We start from the raw sequence: 25,033 nt of genomic DNA on the forward strand, positions 1-25,033 counted from the left end.
ATTCAGTGACCTCACACAACTGTGTCAATTAGGGTGCCCATCAATGACTAATGTAGGGCTAATCATAATTCTTCTGCTGCCAAGGCACTCCGTATACCATACATAATTAACCTATGGAACTCACTGCCACAAGATAATACTTAGGCCAAGTTTAGCAGGATGCCAAAAAGTCTGAGACAGTCATATGACTAATAGGGACCTCAACGGTTCCACTAGATGCGACAAATATTTGTGAAAGGGATACAAATCCTCATGCTTCAGGGCATAAGCCTACCACTTACTTTCAGGGGTCAGGAAGAAACTTCCCCAAGGAGCAGATTATTCCATTATTGTCCACTAAAGGGTTTCTAGCAGCTTCTTCTGAAGCATCTGGCACCAGCCACTGTGAGGACACAGGACTGTATGGACCAATGGTCTGATACAGCCTAGTGATACCTGTCTTCCTAGTATTGGGAAACGGAGGCTACAGTGGTTTTGGGTTGCCGTGCCATGCGCTCCACAAGAAGACCAGAAGAGAAGCAACTGGAAGCAGCTTTTCTCCTCTGGGCATGTTTCCCTGCAAACCTGGACTGTGCACACCTGAAATCTGCACCTCTAGGTCTGGCCCTGCTCCGATTCCATTTCCAATCTATAGACAGGGCAGATAAGGGAGGGCCGGTGGGGGTCCCGCTCACTTGGCCAGTGAATCCCGTGCCATGAAAGCCCGCTATCCAGCGTACATTTACCCTTCCTTAATGCTCCCACCCAGCCGGAACGATCCGTGGTGTGAATACCCTTTGGAGCCGGGTAGCCTGCGCTCACATCTCCCCTTTAGCAGCTCCTCCGCCTAGCGGGTGGATCCCCGCAAGCCAGTCCCTCCAGCACCACGATCATTTCCAGCACTCTTCTCTGTGCTGCTTCCAGCCAGTCAGTCAAACTTTGCCCCACGATCACACCACCGCCATCAGCACGGGCCCTGTTAGCCCAAGGCCTCTGCTTAATGGGTCTATCTACCCACCCCATGGCATCTCCGCCTCTCGCATGCTATAATGTCTTTACCCGGCTCCTGCATGGCTGGGCAGGGCTACGAGCCCCGTTGGGCAGGCAGGGAACTGTGGCCCGGAGAGGTAACGAGACACCCAGGGGAGTGCATGGAGTTTATGGCGAGGCAGGGACTTGAACCCAGCTTTCCGGGGTGAAACGCCAGACGACCTCACTGGTGGCGGATCAAGCCCTGCAGGCAGCATCCGGGCTCTGAGCTCTCCAGGGCCCCTCCCTTCATGGCCCTGACTCTTACTTTTTCAAGTGTGCCCCATGGTTCTTCTCCGCCCCCCGCGCCGCCGGGTAGGGGTGCGAGCAGGCCGACCCCTCCGAATCGCTGCTGTAGTCGGTGTGGCTGAGCGAGTGGGGCGACTCCTTCTGGGCGGAGGCCTTGCCCTTGCTCCTCCCCTTGTGTTTGTGCAGCGACGCGGACCTGGAGCGGCGGCGGTGGAGGTACTTGTCCCCTCCAGAGCATCGGCCTCCTTTCTCCGGCGACACCGACCGGGGGCTTCTGGGGCCACGTCTGCCACCCTTGGAGCGGGGGGAGGGCGGCTCGGTCTTGACGTGCCCCCTGGGAGAAGGGGATGTGGAATCCAGCCTCTGATGGGAAGAAAGAAAACAGGGGTGGGGAGGAAAGAAGAGAAGACAGAAGGGGAGAGAGGTCTTTAAAGGGGAACCCCAAGCCAGAAGTGCAATTCACAACGTCAACGCACATTGCATAAGGCAGGCTACACAGAACTCTACTCTGAACCTGCCCTCCTGCTCAGCCTTTCGACCTCAACAATGCAGCTCATGCAAATCTCCGCATGCAAAACACAAAAGAAATCCATAAATCAAAACCTGGGAGAAGGGAGGGGGACTTCAAATGAAAAACCACCTGAAACGGAGTTTAAAAACCCCCAAAATCAACTGTGTGTAAACACCAAACAAACTAAAACAATAAAATAAGAGAGAGGTTGGAGGGGGGAAATAAATTGGACACAATGAGGAAAAACCAAACCAAACCGCGATGTGGAAGGAAGTGGGCCTGAGGGGCAGGGATGGAGTGGAGGGTCTTATATATGGTGTTTGGGTTGAAACAAACCAAGGTGTGAGGAAGACAGCACAGAAAGATGGCGAGGGGTGGGGGCCAGGAGGTAATGGGGGGAGGGAGGGAGGGGCGGGAAAAACAAAGTATAAAAAACAAAAAGAAGGAAGAGAAACATTAAAGAAAAAAACAAAAGAAAACTCCACAAATGTCATCATTACTGAAATAAACGAATGGTTCTGAACTCTTCCTGGGAAACTGGATTTAGCTGTGACTGCAGAGCCCTGCTGAGTTCCCATCAGCGCTCTACATGGACTCCTGCTTTCTGATTCCTTTTTTTTTTTTTTCCTTTTCGTTAAATTCAGATTTTTTTTTTTAAGTCCCTCTTGGTTAACATCCACTTACCAAAAAAGTGGCATTTCCTCCTTTAGTAGGTAAGGTATGAAGAGAAGGGAAAAGCGGGGCAATATAAGTGCATCATTAGATTCACAAAAATGCAAGAGAGAACGAGAGAGAGAGAGAGAGAAAGAGAGAAAGAAGAGAAATAAAACAAAACAACTCACTTCTCCTAGGCCTCGGAAACATCAACCATGTGAGAAACCAACTCTAGCTGGATTTGTATTTGCATCAGCCCTGCTTTGTTTGGTAAGCAAGTTCAGTGTAGGAGCACCTTTTTTGGTTGGCTGGACGGCTTTTACTTAAAAAATCGAGTTCAAAGCCTTTAGTGTCTGCATATTTCAGCCAGCGCCCTGCTACGTAGGCATTCAATAGCATAATGTCGGCCTGCCAGATCAGCAAAGGCCTCTAAGGAGTTCTCAAGGACTCTTTAGAGTAGGGCAATGAAATCCCACGGTGTGGATGGGAGCGGGGCAGTAGGGAAGTGGTACCAGCAAGGTTTTTTTTTCCAATGGTAATATTCCAGAATCTAACCAATGGCCCACGTGGCACAAGAGAGGCCTATGAGAAAGTAGCACAATTGTACATTGATCTTAACTAGGATATGGTATGAGCCTGCGTGTTGGCTTGAATCCCACCTGGCATGGAATTACTGTGGCTTGATATGAAATATACACACACGGATTTGCACATGAAGAACTAACTTCCGGGGCCTCGCAGTACATCAGCAAAGCGAAAGGGGGGAAATGGGACACTTGCTCCCCGGATTTTAAATCAGTGGACGTAGGAGAAAATGCCGCTGACGCTGCCTGGAACCGCGGGTGTAGCAGTCTGCTCATTCCGTTCCGACTGGGTGAAGACGCCCCCTGGCGACAGAGCTGCGCTGCCCAGTGGGGGCTGACAGCTCAGACAGTGCGATCAGCCTAGTGCACCCCGCTAAATAAAGTGAATCAACAAACGGCGTCTGTTGTCGTGCTGCCTCCCGGCCCGAGGGGTTCGCTTGCCTATAGGGCTCAAGTGACAGTGTATAAACATTACCCCTTTGGGGGAGCTCAGCATTATTGGTCCCGTTCCACAGATGGGGAAACTGAGGCACAGAGCGGTTATGCTCACTCCCCTAGACCACACTTGAGTGGCTGGCTCTTGGGCTTCTATTTTACCCTGTGCCCATTTGTACAACCCATAGAAGCGTCTGATATGCTGACAATGGAAACCTAGCAATGGTTCCTTCTAATTATTGTCAGTGCAAACCACCCCGGGAAACACACAGATATATACTATTTTAAGTCACACAAATGGTCGTATGTTTCACTAGCATGTATCTTGACCCCACCCAAATACAAGTTAGAGAACCTAGGGCTGATACTGCTTCAAGGGGAACAGGAGCAAACCGTGGGCCATTAAAGTCAACGGAAAGGCTCCCACTCACTTCAGCGGGTTTCGGGCTGTATGAGGCTGAGTATCTCCTGAATCCCTGCAAGCCGTTATAGCCGGGTTCCTATGAGCGGCCAGAGGCCATTGAAAAGAGTTTGAGCTAATAAACTGGGGCTCAAAAAGGGGTCCTAAGTCTACCCTTAACTCTGCCCCATTCTCATGCTTTTCACCTTTACTGGATTTTCACCTCCCTGGTGCAATAGTGCGCTCTACCGAGTCACACCTGCTAACACAATTGTTTTAGTCACACATCTTACTTTCATGCTCACCAGTGCCGCTTGCCAGGCGTCCTTACAGTTCAGGCTACTGTTTATCCTTAGCTTTGCTGGGGGCGGGGGGAGAGGGCTGACGAGAGTAACGGATCCATTCCCCCGGCTGCATTCAGACTTGCACTTACCCAAGCTGCCTGGGTGCCTTAATTCTGATCTGGAGCACCGCCTGGGACCCCACACAGCTCTGCCCAGGCACCTCACAGCGGACCTGGATTAGCCCCCCGCTGTTCCAGCCCTGGGACTCCACATCGGTCTACCCACGGCCACAGGACCGTGCACTATGGCAATCGTAGGTCTGGGCTCAGCAGAGATTGCCAGCTGCGGCGAACAGATTTGGTGCAGTTGCTGGCTAGGGATTAACCCGAGAGTGAAAAGTTCATTGCCAGGTGGGGCAGGACCCAGCCCTAGCTCCCTGATGGGGAAGACTGCAGCATCCCCCAATCAATGCTAAAGGTGCTTTTCAGCCACTTCAAAGGGGAACTGGGTTCCTGAGCGGTACCTGGTAGGCTGCCAGCTCTGAAGATTGACATCCTCTCTTTACCCACAGATCAGACAAAGCAAGGGAATCGGCCGCACAAGTGTCTCCCACCCCACCGTGGTGTCTCCGCACTGCTAGGAAGACATTGTGTCCTACAGGGGAGGGTCTGTCTGTGCTGGACTGGCCAGCGCGGGGGGCTCAGTGATGGGAGTTTACTGACCTGGAGTCCAATGCAGGTGGCACTGACCTGAGACCACTGGAATTCACAGTGGGAAAATGCTCTCTGCCAGTTGGAAACCTGGGGGCCTCAATCTAACTTTAGGCTCCTAAATCCAAGTGGCCTCCTACTCAGAGCTGCTCCCAGTCCCTGGAGGCGATGCCCAGTCAAGGAGCTTGGTGGGTGCACAGCACCTTGGAAAACCAGCCACTTTCTTCTAGCTGCCCCAGATTCAGGAAATGGTTCCTATGACTTGCCAAGTGGGTCAAGGTACCCAACCAAGGGGCTTGGTGCTAAACTCCCATTGGAGTCCAATGAGATTTGGGCGACCGCCTAACGCCCTGGGGCTCCTCTGAAAGACCCAGCCTGGATGCTCCATTCACAGTTAGGCACGTAAGTGGCCTGATTTTGAAGACTGCTGAGCAGCGGCCAGTGCGTTCAGTGGGTACGGGACTGGTCCCATACGTGATGACGCGGACTCAGTGTGAACGGAGTCCAATGGCTTGTAATGGGGAACTCAGTTTTGCCTCTGAACCCTCCCTCTCCTGGTCTCTCTTGCAGTATCAGGGGCAAAGACCCGAGCTTTGAGTTCTGCGTCCAGACAGGGCCCCGGGGCCTTTTCTCTCAGCGTCCTTTGCTGCCTTCTGGCCCACCTCAGCTGACATAAGGGATGGGTTACATTGGCTTGGCTGGCTTTCCCTGGGAATGCACTGAACACTGCCGGGGAAGGACCACAGTGCAGTCAGACGTGTCAAACCCAGAACAACTGCAAACCGGGCCTAATCACCCAGCGACATTCCCTTGACTCACCACATGAGCATTTCCACTCTCGTCTCCTGGCCCAAGGACACCGGCTCCCCTCCCGGCTCAGCTTCTCCTGCCCGGGGGCTTTGTAACATCCCCACCCCCATGATTTATCCTCCCTCGCCCGCCGCGCCTCAGTCTCACAGCCCAGGGAGGCTTGTTCCTGCATTCCCACCTCGTGTCTACATCTGAGGATCCCCCGTGTGCCCCACATCATGGGATCCCCAACCCTATCTCACGTCCTGGGGGGGCCCTGTCCGAGGAGTTTCCCTGGCATCTCAGCACCTTCAGACAAGACAACAATAATAACAGTCACAGCAAATCAAAGCTGCGAGCAACGGTCCTGAACTAAGCGACTGACAAGGGCACACAAGTGGCTAAGGGGCTAGTGTTGAGCCCTGTAACAATCCCCTCGGCTGCACTGGGGAAGCCCACGGCCATTCTCACTGCTGCATTGCTCAGTCGTGTCAGCGAACCTGCCGCACACAGATGGAAAAGGCACGCCATTCTTACAGGCCTGAGCCCCATTTCACACGTGTTCAGCCTGGAACGAAGGCCTACATTTTTGACAGTGACGGTAATTAACCGATGGAACAATTTTCCAAGAGCCCTGGTGGATTCTCCATCACGGACACTTTTTAAATCCAGATGGGATGGTTTTCTAACAGCTCAGCTCTAGGAATTATTTGGGGGCAGGTCTCTGGCCTGTGCTAGGTGTTAAATCCAGGCTAGGTGATCACAATGGTCCCTTCTGGCCTTAGCAGCTATGAATCTACACCCCCGTCACAACCACCACCAGCTCCCCGCTGACGGGCGAGGCGCTTAGCTACCGGTGAACACAGCGCATCCGAAGTGGAAATCTCTGCTCTAGTCATCTAGTTCAGACCAGGAGGCCGGTTTTTACGGTTAGGCTCCTGAGTTAGGTCACCAGCTTCCACATCTGGGCGGCCAAATTGGCACGTAGGCTCGGATTTCCAAAGGTGTTTAGGAGTCGCTCTGCTCAGCAGCGCAGTGCCTAAGTGGTTTGGGAGCCCGAGGCCCAGATTTTTAAAGGGATTTGGGTGCCTAATTCCCCCCTAAGCCAGCTAGGCTAGCTGGCGCACCGCCTAAACGTCTGTCAAAAGCTAGAGCCTTTGAGGAGCTGGGCCGTAGCTCTGTGCGATAGATTTAGCTCTGATCCGAGGACCCGAAGGCTCCATCCTCTCCCCATTCAAGTCAATGACAAATTTCAGGATCAGCGGCGTGACTTGATTAAGATGCCCGTGTACCATAACAGGCCTGTGCCTCGGTGGGTTGGAATCGGGGCAATTTCTGCCCGTGCGGCCTGGCTTTCAGGGACTCACGTGGGTAGGGTTTAGGTGGGCCATAGGCAGCAGCCGGGGAGAGTGCTAGAACATACGGCAGCTGCATTGCTCGAGGTTTCCAGCTGAATTTTGTCTGGGACATCACGGCTCGATGCCAGGGGTATGCTGGCGGCGTCCCCAGCGCTTGGGTGAGGGACGTGACCCAGGCAGGACTAAAAAGCTGCATTGTTAAAGTTCCTCGGTAATTAGCAGGGATGGGAAGCGGAATCTGGGGAAAGCTCGTGAGCGTTAGTGAGGCTCTGGGGAAGATACGCAGGTTGGCACTGAAAGTCACCCCTAGCTTTAAAATGTACCTGGATGTGGCTGGGCTCCTTTAATAAGTTGCCATGGGGACTAACTCCCCCAGGTTGGGCGGACAAGATCCGCTGATTCACGCTACTGAGTACATACATCGAAATGACATCCAGTGGCAACAGTGCCCAGGAAGTGGGTGGGAAGACACAGCCCGCTTCATTTCCCTTCCTAGCATCCTCTCCCATGGTTCTGCAGTGGTGAGACTGCGCGGCTCTGGCCGGTTACACTCTTGTAACGCTGAAAACGACCGTGCGCTAATTTCGGTTCTTTTAACCCTTTACCGACACAGGGAGCGAGAGAAACTGCAGATCTGTTTGCTGAGCTAATGCTGCCCTCCAGACTTACCCCTCTCTGTCTAGATCTGTTTCTTCGCTATCTCTACTAGCACCAGGAGTGACCCATCCGAAAATACTTTGTCAGGAATAAAAGCAAAATTGACCAACATTGTCACGTTCAACCAGAGAAGCTCAAGGGCAACAGTGAGCGGCCTCCATTTGTGAGGATGACAATGCCTTAGGGGGCTGGAATACCTCTCCCCAGGCCTGCAGATGCCTATTCCCAGGAGGAGTGGTTTCTAGCAGGCGGTGGGCTACTTACAGTGGTAAGCATGGTGGGTGAAAGTCACCCTCGTGCATCGACGCAGCACAAGGCCTGTGCATGTATTATGTCCCCTTAAGCCCTAATTTTAAGGCCCGGTGCTGGTCCTGTGAATTTCACCCTTGCGCTAAGTTAGCACGGGCAAGCTTTTCAAAAAGGAGCCCCTCACGCAGGGCTCCTGAAGCCACACTTAGGTACCTGGCTCATTCCCATAGCAGTGACCGGGAGTTCTGGGAGGCTGGTCACTTCTGACAGGCAGCCAGGTGTCGCAGTACCCATTTGGGAACCTAGGTGTGTGTCTCCTCCCCACCCCCGCATTTGCATGATCAGGCCCACAATTTACAACACTCTCTCTGCTCTCAATTCAGCAAAGCACCTACGCACCTGTATTAAAGTCAGTGGGACATAATCAGGTGCTTAAAGTTACGTTTTAGGTTTTTCCATAGAGGGACGATTTGCTGAATCAAGACCAAGTCCAACCAAAATTGCTTCTTAGCCTGAACCAGACACCACAAATAGAACAAGAGGCTGATTAGAAGATGGTAAAAAGAACATCTCTATATTGTCTCCCCCTTAATGACCTAATGGACTAAACTTCCTAAACTTCCAATAACCCAAGAAATAAGCAGGTTGGAACAATCATTAGAATCGCTGGTCCTTTTTTGTTTTGTTTTGTCTCTATTTGTCATTAAGTTTGCTTGTCTTGTTACCCAGCCCCTAAAAAAATCACAGAGGAAATCAAATTGACTAGACAGAATTATACCATTTATGGAAACAAACACAAAGTTGGAGGGCTAAAACACACAGAAATGCATTCTAACAACGGAACAAGAAAAGGGGCGGGGAGGAAAGGAAAGGAAAGAAAAAAAGAAAAAAAATTACATGGACAGAAGAAAAAAACAGTGAAAGAAGAGCATGGCTTTGTAGCTAACTGGGAAAAATAATACAAGTTAAAAAATTATACAGAGCCACCAAAAAGAGACAAAATGAAAAGAGAAAAAGAGAGAGCGAGAGAGAGAGAGAGAGAGAGAAAATAACATTAAATCAAGCTACGGTGCTTTTCAACAGGCTCATCTGCAGAAGTGAACGTGCAGAGGCGGACAAAATACCTACCTTCTGCTTTGTCAGTGACAGGAATGCAATAATAAAAAAGAAAACAATAAACTCCACATTTGGAGTGCAGAATGGGAAAAAGACAATGACTCTTTAGTAATGAGATTTAGACCCCTTTGTGATCAAGTTAGCTTTGCTCTGAACTGGTTTGGCTTGTTGGCATTGGGCTGGTTTTTACTGATCTTGTTCAGCGGGCGAACGAGGCAGCCGTATTGGGGGTTCGTTTGGTGGGTTAGCCAGCCCTCTAAGTAGCAGCGCTTATGTTCTGTTTTAAAGTCTCTAGGTACCATCACAAAGTCCCAAAGAGCATGCAAGGAAAGCAACGGATGAAGGCAGAACATGTCAAGGTTTACTGGGTTATTTGGACACTGGGGTAGGCTAGGAGTGGCCCACAGAAAAAAAAGAGAGAGATACCAGAGAGTGAGTATGGGAGAGAGAGAGAGAAAGAGAGAGAGAGGGAAGGGAAGGGAAGGGAAGGGAAGGGAAGGGAAGGGAAGGGAAGGCAACAGGAGTGAAAGGATGGGATGAAAATGTGAATGGTCCATTTAAAAGGGAAGTCAACTCCACCTGAACAGTGACAATATTGTTTGTTTGCCCCCGACAGGCCAATACTCCTCCCAGGCTCATTTTAGGGGTGGGGTTTGGTGAACACCGTTCAGGAAATGCACTCAGTCAATACAACCTCCCTATTTCCAAGCTCCCTGACTGTTCTCTGGGGGTTGAAGGATGAGCAATGCTGCCTGGTGGATGATGTAGTAGCAGCCTATGTCAAGCCCCACCCCACCAAAGCACGCCGCGTGGCCAACTCTTATGATGTTATCTCTTACGTTCTTGGGGGAGGGGGTTTAAAGCTTCCGGTCCCGGAGTCATGAATCCATGAGACACTCAGCTGTCAGGTTTTAGCCCCCCGTGACTGTGGGGCAAAGCTTGAAACTGACAAAGTCATTTCCAGCATACATAGGGTTTGCAGTTTGGTTCGATGGCTCTCAGCACCCCCACTGTACAAATTGTTCCAGCATCAGGGCAAGGACTGTCTTTTTGTTCTGAGTTTGTACAGCCCCTAGCACAATCCATGACTGGGGTTCCAAGGTGCTCCCACAATACAAATGAATAAATACATAACCAGACTACTAATAAATCTCGTTACTGACTTTTGTGCCTTGAGAGCAGAACGAAAAGGACATATAGGGGTTTTTTTGGGAGCGGGTTAGATTTTGAATTTGGAAATAAGCCCAGCGACTTTTCTTATCTGCACAGTTATCTTCCCTTTTAAATTCTCGGTTAAAAATATAGAGATGGAAATACAACGTTCAACGGTTGTCAATATTAAGCTAACGCAGCTGCCGGTTTTTTTTTCCCTTCTCCACATTAACACGCAGCAAAGCAAAAAAATTCTAAGACGACACAACGACGACAGGAAAAGAAATAGAGAAATATAGAGTTTGCATTTCTGTACGTCACGAAGGGAAAATAAATCAATGATTTTTTAAAAAGGAAACTAAACAAGGAAAAAGCACGTTCAGTCACCCTCCTGCCCCCCCCCCGCCCCCCAGCCCTGCTTCTGCTGAGCAAGAAATGGAATTGTATATTACCGTTTTCAAACGGGAGGCTAAAGAAAAACACAGATGGGATTAAAAAGAAAACAAACCAAAAAAAAAGAGAGAGAGAGAGAGAGAGAGAGAGAGAATTGCCGGAGAAAAGCACCGCCAGCACTTGTTAACAAAAGGAACTCGTGTTTATTCAGCCGTGACTCTGATATGATGGGGCAGCAACGAAGGGACACAGAGCTGGTGGGCTCTTTTTTGGTAATCTCCGCATCGTTATCCAAATGACACGCTCAGCGGCTTGCTAAATCCACACGGGACCTTTGATCCAGGGGTGGGGGGGGGGGGATTTCAGGGAAGGGTTCACAAAGACTAAGGACAATCGATAAATCACCATGGGTTTGTGAAGGGGGGTGGGGGTGCTTGTGGGATGGGAAGTAGAATCATAATAAAAATGAACCATATTAAAAAAAAACCACAATAGAGAGGAAATCGAAGAGCCGCTACAGGGATTGGACTGAAATCCCTGGGTTGGGCAATATAATTGGTGGGAATTAGCCTCAAAGGCAGTGGGGATTGCGGGGAGGGAAGGAAAGGAAGGGGAATATGAAAATGTAAAATTTGATTGCCGAAATATACTAGAGCCATAGGATTGCATTTGCTTAAGGCCACTATACACCATTCCCCCCCGCCACCCCCATGCAAGAAGATCTCCAAAACCCCTCTCATCACATCCTGATTGTTACAGAACCAACCCCACTTTGGCCCAAAGCCTAACCAAGTCCAGGCAGAGACACCCGCTGACTTCGACAGACTTTTGATCAGGCAGCATCCTGATACAGGAGGCAAAACAGGAGGTGCACCTCTGGTGCAAAGCTTGAAAGCACAGTTCAGAGTTCAAAGGCAGAACACTTCTCCCTGGCTCAGGGTGGCTCCCTGCGCGCTCGCCTTGGGAGGAACCCTCTTGGCCAGAAATCCCTGGGGAAGCCTGTCCTAAAGCAAAGTTCTCCGTTACTAGAGCGGAGTGGGAATGGGGATTTCTGTCCCGGGGGAATGCCGACACTTCGGCAGTTGTTTTTGTCCTAAATTGGGATTAAAAGCTGAAAAATATTGACATTTTTCCTAGACTGAAACGTTCTGAAAAGTGCCAATTTGGAAATGGCGAATGCTTCTGTTTCTGATGGAAATGAAACATTCCGATGTTCCCAAATTGAGAGGTTTCCTTTCCGTTGGTCGAAATGACCCAGAACGTTTTGTTGTGAGTCAGTTCAACTTTAAACGGCATTTCCCTAGTGTGCCGCTTTGCCCCAAGGGAGCTGGAGTTTGGCTGTGACATGCCCGTTCTCCTCTATGGGCCGGGTTCAATGGCCAGACTACATTTCCCATGATGCAGCACACCGTTCAATAAGAAGAGAAACCATGCTACATCATGGAAGATGCAGTCTAGCCAGGGTGCCTGACCCACAGAAGAGAATGGGCTCTTCAGATACCCTGAACTACAAGTCCCATGAGGCAATGCTGTAGTTTAATGCTGAACTGACTTAAAATGAAACATTTTGGATCCATTCAACAAAGCAGAATCTTTGGGTGAACTAACCAAAATGAAATATTTTGTTTCCATTTTCCTGATGGAAAAATGGAAATTTTCTTTCAGAAAATTTTGATTTTGCGCCAACTACATTTTCCGTCAAAAATCGTTCAAATGGAAAATTTCCAATCAGCTCCCTTCATTACAACCTTCTGCTGAGGGTGGAGGGGCATTTTTTGTAAGGGGGCGGGGAGTGTTCCTCGCTGATAGGCAATACTGCCAACTAAAATACTCAAAACCCAAAAGTCAGATCCACCTAAAATCATGAGATTGGCTTAAAAAGTCATGAGCGTTAAAAAAAAATGTGATACTCTTTCTGAAGGAAGGCAGTGTTACCTAGTGCATAGGGCACGGGACTGGGAGTCCAGTTCAACTCCTGACTCTGCTGCTTGGGGACCATGGCCAAGTCACTTCCCTTACCCGTGCCTCAGTTTCCCCATCTGTAAAATGGGGATAATGACCCTGACCACCCTTGTGAAGTGCTTTGAAATCTAAAGACGAGAAGTGCTATACAAGAGCTAGGGATTTTTTTATTATTTTTATTTGTCTCTTATCTGAGTCTTTAGATTTCACATTTTCAAGCATTTTTCCACAACCAGAAGGGCTAGAAACTTATCAAGAAAAAAAACCAAAGGCGATTCTCTCACAATCACATGACTCCAGGAGGTGGGGTTTTAAGAAAAACTCCAAATAGCACAAGACCTGCAATAAAATTGTGAGAGCTGGCAATTCAGGACAGGCGGATGGAGGGTAGAGCTGGTGGAAGAGCAAAATCCCTCTTCACAGGCAAAGACTTTTGCAAATAAAAGTGCTGGGCTCTACGTCAGCTCAGTCATTGCTCAAGTATCCAGACGGCTGCAGTGGGATTCCCAGAATCCGCACAAACAAGCATTTGTCCAAACCGTTGTATGGCGAAGTGCTTTGCTCACTAACTGGCTATTGGTCAACTTCCTATTTAAAGTCAGGAATCAAACACCACGCCCTGATTCAAATGGACAAGGACGCTAGAGCAGAGCATGTACTTGAGTCAGCTGGCTGGTGAACGTGCTGTGGGATGGACGCTGTCCAGATAGCCTATTTGCCAAGTGCTAAGGAACGATGCACCGGATAGAAATCAGGCAGTGCGAGACATTCGCTGACCAACAAAGGGGGTAGGGGCCCAGGCTTGTGAAGGGATCTGTGTGGAGAAATTCCTGCTACCCGAATGACACACTCGCCTCTTCCTTTGCAGAGCTGCCAAGCTTTGTGCAATCTCCTCTGTGACATGACCCTCTTGGGGCACCCCAGTGGTGGGATGGGTGGGGAGAGGCAGCAGCCCGGCCCTGCATCCCCCAGCTGCAGGGTGGATGGGCACAGTCCTGGTCAGCCTGGAGAAGCCAATAGTGAGCACGGGGGTGGAAGGAGTCGGGGGTGACTATGGGGGAGGGACACTTCTTTGGGAAGCAGAGAGGCGCAGGTGGGGAGAACCAGGAGTACTGGGGGGCTGTAGGGGCAGGGGAGAGGCTGGAGCAAGCTTCCCATTCTGTGCCTGTTTCTTACCCCCCACCCCATTATCTCAGCCTGACCCCTCTTACTCCTGCGCCCCCAGCCTGTTCCCTATGTCTCTCTTCTGCCCCGGTCCCCGCCCCCTGCTCCCCACCCCTCTGTATGCAGGTCAGGTTGCTTCCCCCTTCTCCTCTATGCAGGCTGGGCACAGATGAAACACGGCTAATACCACAGCAGCCCCTGCTGGCCAGGTGTAGCAATTGCTGGGAAAGTCTGGCTCCATCCCTGTTGGGTCCCAGTCCCCGTTGGGTCCAGTCTTATTCAGCTTCTGATGCCAGTGTCTGGCCTTGATCCTAATTTTCAAAGCAACAAATGGCTCAAGCCCCAGCAACGTCACAGACCAAATTCTGATCTACGATCCCCGGCAACAGCTGTGCTTCTCTGGCACAGCGCAGGTCCCGACGCCCAGAAGGAAGCGTGTGAGAGCTGGGTCTAAACAAGGAGGAGGCCCGGTATCTGTCCTGAATCCACAGCAGCGAAGCACCATGTTGCTAGTACAGATCTGTGCACCAGTGCGAGGTATGGACCAAACCACTCGCACGTGCACTGCGACCGAGGCCCTGATGTAAATAGCTCACCATCGGCCTGCAAAGGGAACGTGGCCTACTGCTCTGAGAATGAAATCCCTTCTGAACTGGTAACAACACCCAGCCTAGGATGACTAGACAGCAAGTGTAAAAGATCTGGACAGAGGGTGTGGGGTAATAGGCACCTATGTAAGAAAAAACCCCAAATATCTGGACGGTCCCTATAAAATTGGGACATCTGGTCACCCTAACCCAGCCCCATGCAGGATCAGGCCCACAGCTTGCTCACTCTTGGGCATGTAGCTGCTGGGGATAAGGGAGAGGCAGTCTGCAAGCCTACACATGCTGATTTGTTTCAGCAGAAGCAGCAGTCCCTTGGGCCTGGCCTCACAGTAATCCGCAAACAGATTCAAATCTGCTAGTTAGCTGAGTGTGTTCGTCTCCCAGTTACTGGACTTCTGTTGCCTTGAGCGGTTGATTGGTCTGAAGGTCCCTGTCCAGCAAACAGTCCGCACACAACTCGCTCCTTCACCAGAGGCTGCTTGTCTCACCGGGCAGAAAATAGGGTTTCAAATGCAATCCTGGCCCAGTTGTAGAAGGCCTGATTCTGGTCACTCACACAGCCCCACTGACTTCAAGGGCCTTACTAGGGTTTCCCACCAAGGCAACAGAAATCAGCTCGGCTCCGATTACCTGAGCCTCAAATACCCATAATACGTCCAGTATCTCAAACAGGCTCATGGCCCCGGACGTGTATGAATGACGCTGGTCAAGCCGGGGTAAGCTTTGAAGGCAGCAGTGTAACACGGCTGTAAGCGAGAGGAGATCCACAGAGAACATCAGCGCCTCAGAGACCACCAGCATCCCGAAGGCTTCATTCAGCCCTCGGACGGCTGAGGCTGGGCCATACAGACAGACGCAGCTGTTTAACACTGGGCCTGCGTCCAAACCGGGGTTCTCTGACCGCCACCCAAAGTGGGCGTCTAGGTCCAAACTTTGCAGCTGGGTCCAAACTTTATGCTGGGCCCAAACAGATCCCCAGATCTGGCTCCAACCTCAGGCCTATCTCGCTACTCACCCAGCTGCCTTTGACATTCCCTGCTTGGCTCTAACAGGAAAGGGCTGGGAGGTTTGTTAGTTTCAACCCCCTTCGTGCCCGTCTGAGATAAATCCAGGGTGGAGACCAGCTCCAGGTGAGGTGCTGGGGCCCCCTGCGTACCTGTCAGCAATCATGGCTGGTCACTCCAGCTGGAAGATGGAGCAGGCTCCATCCCCTCAGCTTCAACGGGACCCCTGTGCCTGGTGTGCTCACAGGATGGAGGCCCTCCTGGGGGACGTGGGCAGATGAGCCCTGAGCTCAGAAGCACGGTGGGTTTGTTTCACATAACCCTGGCAGGGGTTTAATGGGCTGAAGCAATTTGGATTTCAGGATTAGTTGAGGGAAAAAAAAACACAACAGCCCGTTTTAAAATTCGGCCCTCGGGCTGTAAGATCCCGAAGCACGGAACAGCCTTGCCCAGCAGGTGCACAATGAACCAGGCGCCCCACCAGCATCTGTGGAAACGCAGCCCTGCCGCGCAGGGAGCCTTCTCGCCCAGCTGTTGTCCCGGTGGGGAGTTCCCTGCATTAAGAGTCTGGGTTTGTGGAAAGGAGATTCTTCCCCCTGCCCCCCGCAAAATCCCTCTGTTGGTTCTCTCATCTGTCCGCTGCCAAGAGGGATCCCGAGCTCTGAGCTGGGTTCTGGGCACCGGGAGACCTTCCCCCACCTAGTGCCCAGCCCGGGGAGCCACACTGTGATGGCCGATGCCCCCAGCACACAGGAGGGAGCTGCCTGGGCTCAGTGAGTGGGGGTGGGGGATGTAGCCAGACAGGCCCAGTGCCTCCCGCAGCGTTGGTCAGGCTGTGCGTGCCAGCAAGCGCTAGGGACACTGCTGGGTGCCCAGGACAGCGCAGGCATCTCCTGGCTCCGTGCAAGCCACACACTGGCCAGGCCATGCTAAGGGGGCTCTTGCATCAGAGGTAAGTTCTGTGTTGGCCTGACTGAGTCAAGAAGACTCGTTTCAGTGTGAACTGGTCCCTGCGGCTCCTGACCCAGGGCAGCTCAAAGGGCCCCAAGGACTGAACCCCAGAGACGAGGCGGATAATGAAGGATCAGTGACAACTAGCCTCAACTCCTACCCCGCTTTTCATCCCAAGATCTCAAAGCACTTCGCAAACATTAAGGGCTGGAATCTGACCTCAAAGAGACTGATGGAAATCTAGAGCGACTCCATTCACGTCAGGGGACTTCCTCTGGCTTTAAAGCAGGAGGAGTGAAATCTGAATCTGGCCCTAGATAATGAAGCCTCCAGGCAAGTGTCAGTCATCACCCCCATTTTACAGCTGGGGAAACTGAGGCACAGAAAGGTTAAGCGTCTTGCCCAAGGCCACTCAGCAAATCAGTAGCAGAGATGGGTCAGAACCCAGCAGTCCTCACTTCACTAAGCCCACTTTCTAAAGTCCCCCTGGGAGATTTTAAAACCCCACCATTTACCCTTCTTTCCAGCAACTCTGGGAGTCTCCATCAAGCATTCTACCCTGTCCCTGGGGCACGGATACATTTGTCTCAGTCAAGTCCAGCTGCTGTGTACTGCAAGCCGGTCACTGCCAAAATGCCAGAGGGACTCTGCTGAGCTGCCCCTGGGGTCTAACACTGATCCCGATTTCAACTGGGGAGCAGATGTACTGGATGGTGGCAAAGGAAGGATGGTCTAATGGTTAGAGCAGTAGCTAGCTCAGGGGTCGGCAACCTTTCAGAAGTGGTGTGCCGAGTCTTCATTTGTTCACTCTGATTTAAGGTTTCACGTGCCGGTCATACATGTTACCGTTTTTAGAAGGTCTCTTTCTATAAGTCTATATTATATAACTAAACTATTGTATGTAAAGTAAACAAGGTTTTCAAAATGAAAAAATGAAGCTTCATTTAAAATTAAATTAAAATGCTGATCTCACGCCACCAGCCTGCTCAGCTCACTGCCAGCCTGGGGTTCTGCTCACCTAGGCCGGCAGCGGGCTGATCAGGGCCTATGGCTGGGATATGCCCTGTTCCACCCCCCTTCCCCCAGGCTCCGTCCCTACCTCTCTATCTCCTCTACAGAGCTGTGTGCACACTGCCGCTCTTCCCCCTCCCCCTCGCTAGGGCCATCCGCTGATTGCCGCAGGGACGGAGAGGAGGAGGGGCAGGAAAGCACCACGCTGGGGGAAGAAGCAGGGGAGGTGGGAAGCTTGGCTGCTGCAGAACCAAGCTTCTGCCTCCTGCCCTCGCAGGGGAGAGTGGTGGGGCTGAGTGGGGCTGGGGGCCGGGACCGTGGCAGGGAGCTGCGCGCTGCTCAGAATCGGCTCGTGTGCCATGTTTGGCAGGCGTGCCGTAAATTGCCGACCCCTGAGCTAGGTTCAATTCCCTGCACTGCCACGGGTTCTCTCTGTGACCTTGGTCAAGTCACTTAGTCCCAGTTCCCCATGTGTGAAATGAGGATCACGGCAATGCTTTATCATAACTGGCACTATTTATCCCGGCCTCACGGGGGACAAACGCCAGAGCTGGTTGGAAATTGTCAACAGAACAGGTCTGTCAGAATCTGGAGTTTCGCTGAAATCAAAGTGTTTTGCAGGAACATCTGGATTTCTGTCGAAAATGTCATTAAAATGTCCAAGCGAATAGTTTGGACTTTTTCATTTCCTTTTGAGAAGGTACAAAATGTTTCATTTTGACTCTCATTTCATTTTGTTTAGACTTGTATATATGAATTTATTATTGTATATACTTAACATTAATCATAATATATAACATTTTATATACACACAAGCTTTATGCCATTATATCTCATTAACTATCTAATGTTTCCGCATTACCAGAACAGAACATTTAAAGGTTTCCAACTCGAAATTTTTCAGAATTTCCTTCCTGGGAGAAATTGACTTTTCGCTCCAATTTGGATCAGAAAAAATGTGAAAAATCTGGAATCTCCTCCAGGAAGGAAATTCTGTTTTCCAACCCGCTCTCGGGGATGCGTTCAAAGTTTGTGAGGTGCCCAGACAGGGGCCAAAGAAGGGCCTGAGATAAAGAGGCAAACCCTAGTAGGTCTGGTTCGCTGGAAGCACGTTAGGAATGGGCCAGTGGCCCATATGAAGTCACAGTCCAGTATTCTGCACTGATAGCGCCAAGTACCGTAGTCACTTGGGCCATTACCATCATACATTGGCATGAGGCCTCAATAAGAAGTCTGTTCAGGAGGAGTTTTGGGCTCCATCCTGCATGGATCCATCGGAACAGGAGCACAGTCCTGTGGGAGTCATGGCAGGTTTGAGCTCTGTGGGCAACTTTCGTCATGAAACCCCCAAACCACATGAAACTCGCCCGGTTTGGGGACAGCCCTGAACCCCAGCCAAGGTTCTCCGCCTGAAGCCAGGTCCAGTTCTGAGCGAGAAAGGCCTGGCTTAGGCTCCTGGAGGGGACTCACCATCTCGCATGATACCAGGAGAAGCTCTGCAGCTTCTACCAGGTTTTTCCCCCCTTGACTTTTTCAGGCTCCCAGGGGTTGAGCTCTACATGGAGAGAAACCAAGTCTTCCTACCAACCACCAGGGCCCCATGGCTCTCGGGAAAGGCCCCAAGCTTTGTGCGAGGAAGGAGGCTGTAGCCAAAGTGGGCATGAAGTCCCCAGACACAAGAGGAATAGCCAACATCTCTCCAGCCCCTGCTCACGCAGAAGGGCTGAGGTTAGCTAGCCAGACCTACAGGCTGTGGGGACACTAGGCTGCAGGCCTTGCTCGCTCCATTGACTTCCATGGAGTAAGGGCGGCAGGGCGTGGCCATGGGGAAGGATCGGAGAGTGGAGTTAGAGGGAAAGGCGGTGGGGGAGGATCCCGGCGGATATGAGTTGAGGGCTCCCGGCCACAGTGAGCTCCCTGACTCTATTGCCGCTGGGCTCCTTCCTAAGCGGGCTTCTGCCATTCCGGCTAAGCCAGATGCATCGTGGGGACGGTGGTGACCAACGTTCGCCACCTGTATCAGAGATGCTGCTCCCCCCGGTTACTGAATTGGGCCCACCGGGAAACGCCACTCAGGGCGGAAGATGGCACTGAACGCTCCCCGCCCCTCCTCGGCGCCCTTGGGAGGAGTCAGTGAGGAGGGGGCAGCTGGAAAAGCCCCGCTCTTTGCTCCGCTCAGGGGTGTTTATTGAGAAATCTTGACGAGAACCGTGAAATAAACCTCAGAAAAGCGCTTCCTGCTCCCACCCACGCCACACGCCCCTCCGGCCACACATGTCCAGTCCCCCAGCAGTGCAATGGGCTGCCCAGGCCTAGGCCCAGGGCGCATGTCAATGGTAATGGAGGGGGCGAGGGACGGGGGGGGGTCAGTGCATGGCACGGCCTGTCTGGCAGACAGGCCAGGCCTCTGGCCCTGCCCCACGCCGAGAGCTGGGCTTGCATGGCTGAGTTTGCCAGCTCTGGCTTTGCAAGCGCTGAGCGTAGTGAGTGAAGGAGGAGGGTAGATGATGGGGGGAAAGAGGAAGGCAGGGCAGGGCAGGGAGGGGAGGGGGCGAACGGTGGTAACAGAAGAGCATACGTACATCCTGCTGTTTTTCGCCCGGGGTGCCGTGGCTGTGCCGGCCGTTCTGGGCGCTGCCCTTGTGCCCGTTCTGGTGCGGCGTGGCCGAGCGGCTGTGCCAGGTGCGAGAGGAGGACGGGCTGCGGCTGGAGCGGAGGCTGCTGGGCTTGTGTCCATCCTCTCTGTGCTTGGGGGTTAGTCTGCAGGAGAAAGCGGAGGGCAGATGACTGCGGGCGGGCTCCTAGGAGAGGCGAGGGGGGTGAGGGCAGCTGTGGGTGGGGGCAGGGAAGAGGCAGGCTGGCATAGCTCCAGTACTTCCTGAAGGCGAGCATCTCCCTGAGCGGCATTATATATACACATACACACAGTCACCGGCGGGGCTGTCCCCCACAGTGCCCCCGGCTGGCCATGCATGGTGCTGCAAGTGTCCCCTGACTCAGTTTCCCCCTCCAACATGGGCCCCCACCCCTGCTGCCTTCCCACACAGGCTGGAGGTGGTGCCACAGCTGAGCCCTCTGGCCAAGTGACTCACTAAACCTTAACCCCTCCCAGGGTAACAAAAGACCAAACAAACAAAAGGTTCTTCCACCAGCTGGGCCTCGCTTCAGCCCATCCTGCGGGCTCAGCTCCAGCCCTCTGGGCTCCCTTCCAGTCCCTCTGCTCTGGGACAGAGCCCTGACTCCCGGCTGCTTCTCTGGAGCCCTTCCAGACCCCGCTTCAGGACCTGCCACAGCAGCCCACACACTCCCTGTGGGTCCTCCCCACACTGAGCCCTCTGCCCTTTTAAAGCCCAGGTGTTTACCAGGCTGTCACATGACCCCATTAGTCCCGCCCCCCTCCAGCTGAGAGGCAGCTAATTATGGCCCCGGCAGGGCTGATTGAACAGGGCTGGCTGGTCCAAAGCCACCAGGCCCTTAAAGGGGCAGGCCATCCTGTTACACACACACAGATACCAGTCCACAGCTGTGTACGCACACATACCCACGTACACGCATGACGGGCCTGATTCTGACCTCACTTGTGGCATTTTACGTCACCGGGACTCCACTGAGGTCACTCCTTCAGCCCCGACTGCTCCAAAAGCATGAGTCAGGTAGGGTGACCAGACAGCAAATGTGAAAAATCAGGACAGGGGGTGGGAGGTAATAGGAGCCTATATAAGAAAAAGGCCCCAAAATCGGGACTGTCCCTATAAGATCGGGACATCTGGTCACCCTAGAGTCAGGCCTCCCCAAATCATGAGATTGGTGTAAAAATCAGATTTGTTTTAAAAAAAAAAACCAACCGTCTGGGGCTCTTTATTTGCTGTCTGGTTTTGGAGCCTTCAGGGGTCACATTTCTAAGCTTTTCTCCAGACCTGCCAGGGCTGGAAACGCCCCCTGACTCCAGGCGCTGGGGCTTTCGGAAAGAGTGCCAGGCTGGTGGTGCTGCGCGCTGCTGGGAGATCAGAACCAGCCCCCCTCTTCTCACCCCATAACACAAGGGGAGGGGAGAGCCAGGTCTAAAGTGGGGAGCCCGCACCTCTGACAGCCTCACCCATCCCTTCCCACCCCGCCACCCCAGAGCTGCCTTAAGTCTTCTTGCAAGAGGTGGAGTTTCCCCCCACCTCCCACCTGCCCGAGGTCCAGGACAGGCCAAGGTTCCTTGGGGGACCAGGCTTACCTGCCGGGCGATTTGGAGTGGCTGTAATCGGATGAGAGCGAAGCGCTGGGAGAGCTGCAGCTGCTGTGTCTGTGGCCTCTGCGCGCTGGGGAGTTGCTGGGGGATCTGCAAGAGAGAGAGAAAAGGGAGAGGAGGCGGGTGAAGGACCTGGCCAGAAATCAAGGCCCTGCTCCCACCTGGAACCTCACCTGGGCTTGCATCTGAAACCTCACCTCTTTCGCTCTTTGTTTTTCTCTTTCCTTTTGTTCTTGGGGCTCCGGGACCTACGGAACAGCAGAGAACTGAAAACACAGAGGCAGCGCACGACCCGGCCCCGAGAGGGACGTGTGGATGGGGAGGGGTTGTCTTCCAAGTTGCCATCCAACCGGCCAGCTGCGAGCGCGGCGCTCAGCGTGGGTGCACACAGTGCACCAGGAGAGGGAGCAACACAACAGAAAAGGCCTCTCAGGACCTCTGCCACGCCCATCCCCATCTTAGCGCGTGGGCTGAGACCGACAAGGCTGCACACGCCCCACACTGGGGCAAATTCTCTGCTGGTGTCAATGGGGGCGGCTCCAATGGCGTTTCGCCCATTTACATCAGCAGGGAATTGGTCCCATCACCACTTCAATGATCCCGGCCAGACTCACTCACTCGGCGCGCTGAGACCCTACTGAACTGTTGGGTGTATGTTTACCTTGGCCCATCCCTGGTGATTTCCAGCATTGGGTGATGATTTGCATTGGTTTCCAATCCCCCCACTTTGAATTTTGAATTCAGACGCCCTCCCCCCGCCCTCGTTCCAAATTCAAAGCAAACCTCCTTCAGCACAGGGGGTGCTTGGCACCGGTTTTGGTGCTAAACCAGTGATCAGCCTAGGTTTGCCGAACACTGGGCCCCACGTCCTGAGAGCTTCCCGTGACCCTTGGCTCCGTTTCACGGGGATTCTCCATCACCTGTGGTCTTTACATCAAGACGGGGTGTCTTTCTCAAAGAGATGCTCCCGCTAGAGCAAGAGGCATTGGGCTGGATGCAGAATCACTGGGGGGCTCCCCCGGGGCTGTGCATCGCGGATCAGAGCACGAGGATCCTGGCTGGCTTTAGTATCCAGGGCTCTAAGTCTGCCACATACCCCAAAGCCGGAGGCCGTTCTCATGGGCAGGCCAGGAGTTGCCCAGACCTCCACCCCCACCCACTGTATCCCCCTCTCCAGTTTTCTCTGGGGCTGTTTCCACCAGCAGAGGGCAGCAGCGTACCAACGCAAAGCCAGCCCATGGGTTGGACAAGGCAACGTGTCTAACCTCCCGCCCCCAGCCAGGGGGACATCGCCATTGGAGCCGGAGGTGTCGTTTCCAGCTCAGAAGGAACCCGCGCCAGCGCGGATTGAAACAGCAGGCTAAAAATAGCAGTACTGCCATGCAGGAACTATCCGCCCTGGGCACGTCCCCAGCATCTTGGAGCGGATCGTGCTCCGGGGCTAGCCCCTGGCTCCACCGCGCCCACACGACTGTTACCGCGTGGGTCTCCCTGGGCTGGAAATCACACCTCCGGCTCCGGCCTAGCCCTGCCCCGGGCCTGGACCCACTGAATCCCAGTGGAACGGCCAGTAGAGGGCCTGGCTTTTCCGTCCCCACTTGAGCCTCGTTTCAAAACACAAGGCAGAGGGCAAAGCCGGAGCGGAGCGATGTGCTTGGAGTTAGACCGGCAACCTGAAATAAGGCACGGATCTTCATGCTGCTGGGGGGCAGGGAGAGGGATCCTGGATCTGGGGGTGCTGCTGGGGGGCAGGGAGAGGGGTCCTGGGTCTGCTGCTGGGGGGCAGGGGGAGGGATCCTGGATCTGGGGGTGCTGCTGGGGGGCAGGGAGAGGGATCCTGGATCAGGGGAGTTGCAGCGGGAGGGATCCTGGATCTGGATCCCCCCGCTGCGTAAGCTGGAAGGCTTGTCTCTCTCCCCAACAGAAGCTGGACCAATCAAAAATCCCCCTCCCCGACCTTGTCTCTCTAATTAGCGTAGGGGTTAGGGAGGCACATCAGAGGCATGACAGTGGATTTCTTTGCCTTCCTCTGAAGCATGGGGCCGGCTATCTGAAGGGCACCGGGCTGGCTAGACAAGCGGCCTGGTGGCTCCCAGGGCCTGTTGCAGTGGAGAGAGTCCGTTACGTCTGCACGCTGAGGAGCAGATGTAGCCCATTCGCAGCAGCCCGGCCTTGCCGAATGCACAGGAGGCTGGGATCTGTTGGGAGCTGCCAAGCCGGAATGCAGCCCCCCTGGGGCCCAGCCTGTACGCACGGGACCAACCTGGAAGTGACCCTTTGCAAGCGTCTTACCGGTGGCCTCTGGTGGAGCAGGGGAGGAGGTCGGTGCTGGCGGCGAAGTGAAGATGGGGCGTTACCGTCTGGCAGCTCCACCCCGAGCCCCCTTTGCTCCTGGCTCTCAGGGGGAATCCTGCTGCCTGGATGGGTGCAAATGGGCCTGGCCCTGCTCCCGCACCCACTTGGTGTGGACACAGTCAGACAGCCCACGGGCACACGACCCTGCCCGACCCAGGCCACCCCTGAACGGTCACTGGGACGGCAGAGGCCAGGAGGGAGGAGAAGGTGCCGCAGGGGCACCAGCGGGTGGGGTGGGCCAAGCTAGGGGGTGAGGCTCTTGCACCGTTCGCTCTCACCTGTGTCTTCTCTTCTTCCGGGATCCAGACTCAGACCTGAGGGACGACAGGGACGAGAGAAACAAAGCAGAGGGGTTGAGATGCGCCCTGAGGGGGTCAGACACCCCAAGAGAAGGGAAACTGGTAGCCAGGGAGCTCTGGGCAGAGGGACAATGCCCTTATATTTCAGTGGTGCATCTACGTACCCCCCTACAAACCCTCTATCCACCGTCCCCATACATGCCTGCCTATCCAGCCCTCCAGCCCCAGATATTGCCCACCTAGTTATCTACCGCAGACAAATGTATTTCCATGTTTTTCAGCCAGCTCTCCGGTGAAATCATTTCACCCGCAAACCACTTGCAGCTGAATCTGGGTGGGAGGCAGCAGCGGTTTAAACAGCCCATGGCACGGCAGCTTGGAACAGGGGAGGCAGAAGAATCCTGTGTCCATCTGAAATGGGGCTTGGAGCGGGGGGAGGGGGAGGATTTAGTTCAGAATAGAATGACCTGCCCCGGGACTGAGGCAGGACCCCAGGGCGAACGCCCCGACTCATGCAAAACATGGGATCTCCTCGAACCACAACGGGCCAGGACCTGGATTTTACATCTGGGCCCAAAGAAGCCACCTTCACCAGCGCAGCGCCCCCGGCACCATGCCAGGCCATCGGCTCCGTGCTGATTCAGAGACATTGTGCCACCAATACCGGCTGGGACTTGCCTGGAGGGTTGAGCCAGCCCTGCCCCGGTTACTTTCTGAGAGCTGATGGGCTGGCAGCTCAAGGCTCCTTATAACAGTAATGCTCAAGTCTGTCTACTTGCTACGGTAACATACGAGTGTAACATCCCCCAGTAACACCAGCGTACGGCTGCCGATGGCCGAACACTCAACGTACGGTAGTAATACCCAAGTACGGCTGCATATTACAGAAACGC

At 53.3% G+C, this 25,033-nt stretch overlaps 1 protein-coding gene across 1 annotated transcript in view; it reads right to left on the minus strand.

The window, feature by feature from the left end:
- Window positions 1-25,033, minus strand: part of SRRM3 (serine/arginine repetitive matrix 3) — a 173,005-nt gene that overhangs the window by 6,886 nt on the left and 141,086 nt on the right. Inside the window, exons 9-14 of the mRNA XM_034752981.1 lie at window positions 24,120-24,155; window positions 21,684-21,734; window positions 21,472-21,576; window positions 19,832-20,009; window positions 16,711-16,713; window positions 1,277-1,620 (exon numbers count right to left, since the gene is read on the minus strand). Of these exons, the coding sequence (XP_034608872.1) occupies window positions 1,277-1,620; window positions 16,711-16,713; window positions 19,832-20,009; window positions 21,472-21,576; window positions 21,684-21,734; window positions 24,120-24,155 (717 nt within the window). The remainder of the gene's footprint in view (window positions 1-1,276; window positions 1,621-16,710; window positions 16,714-19,831; window positions 20,010-21,471; window positions 21,577-21,683; window positions 21,735-24,119; window positions 24,156-25,033) is intronic.

The sequence above is a fragment of the Trachemys scripta genome, chromosome 18, assembly GCF_013100865.1.
Source record: "Trachemys scripta elegans isolate TJP31775 chromosome 18, CAS_Tse_1.0, whole genome shotgun sequence".
Lineage (NCBI taxonomy): Eukaryota > Metazoa > Chordata > Testudines > Emydidae > Trachemys > Trachemys scripta.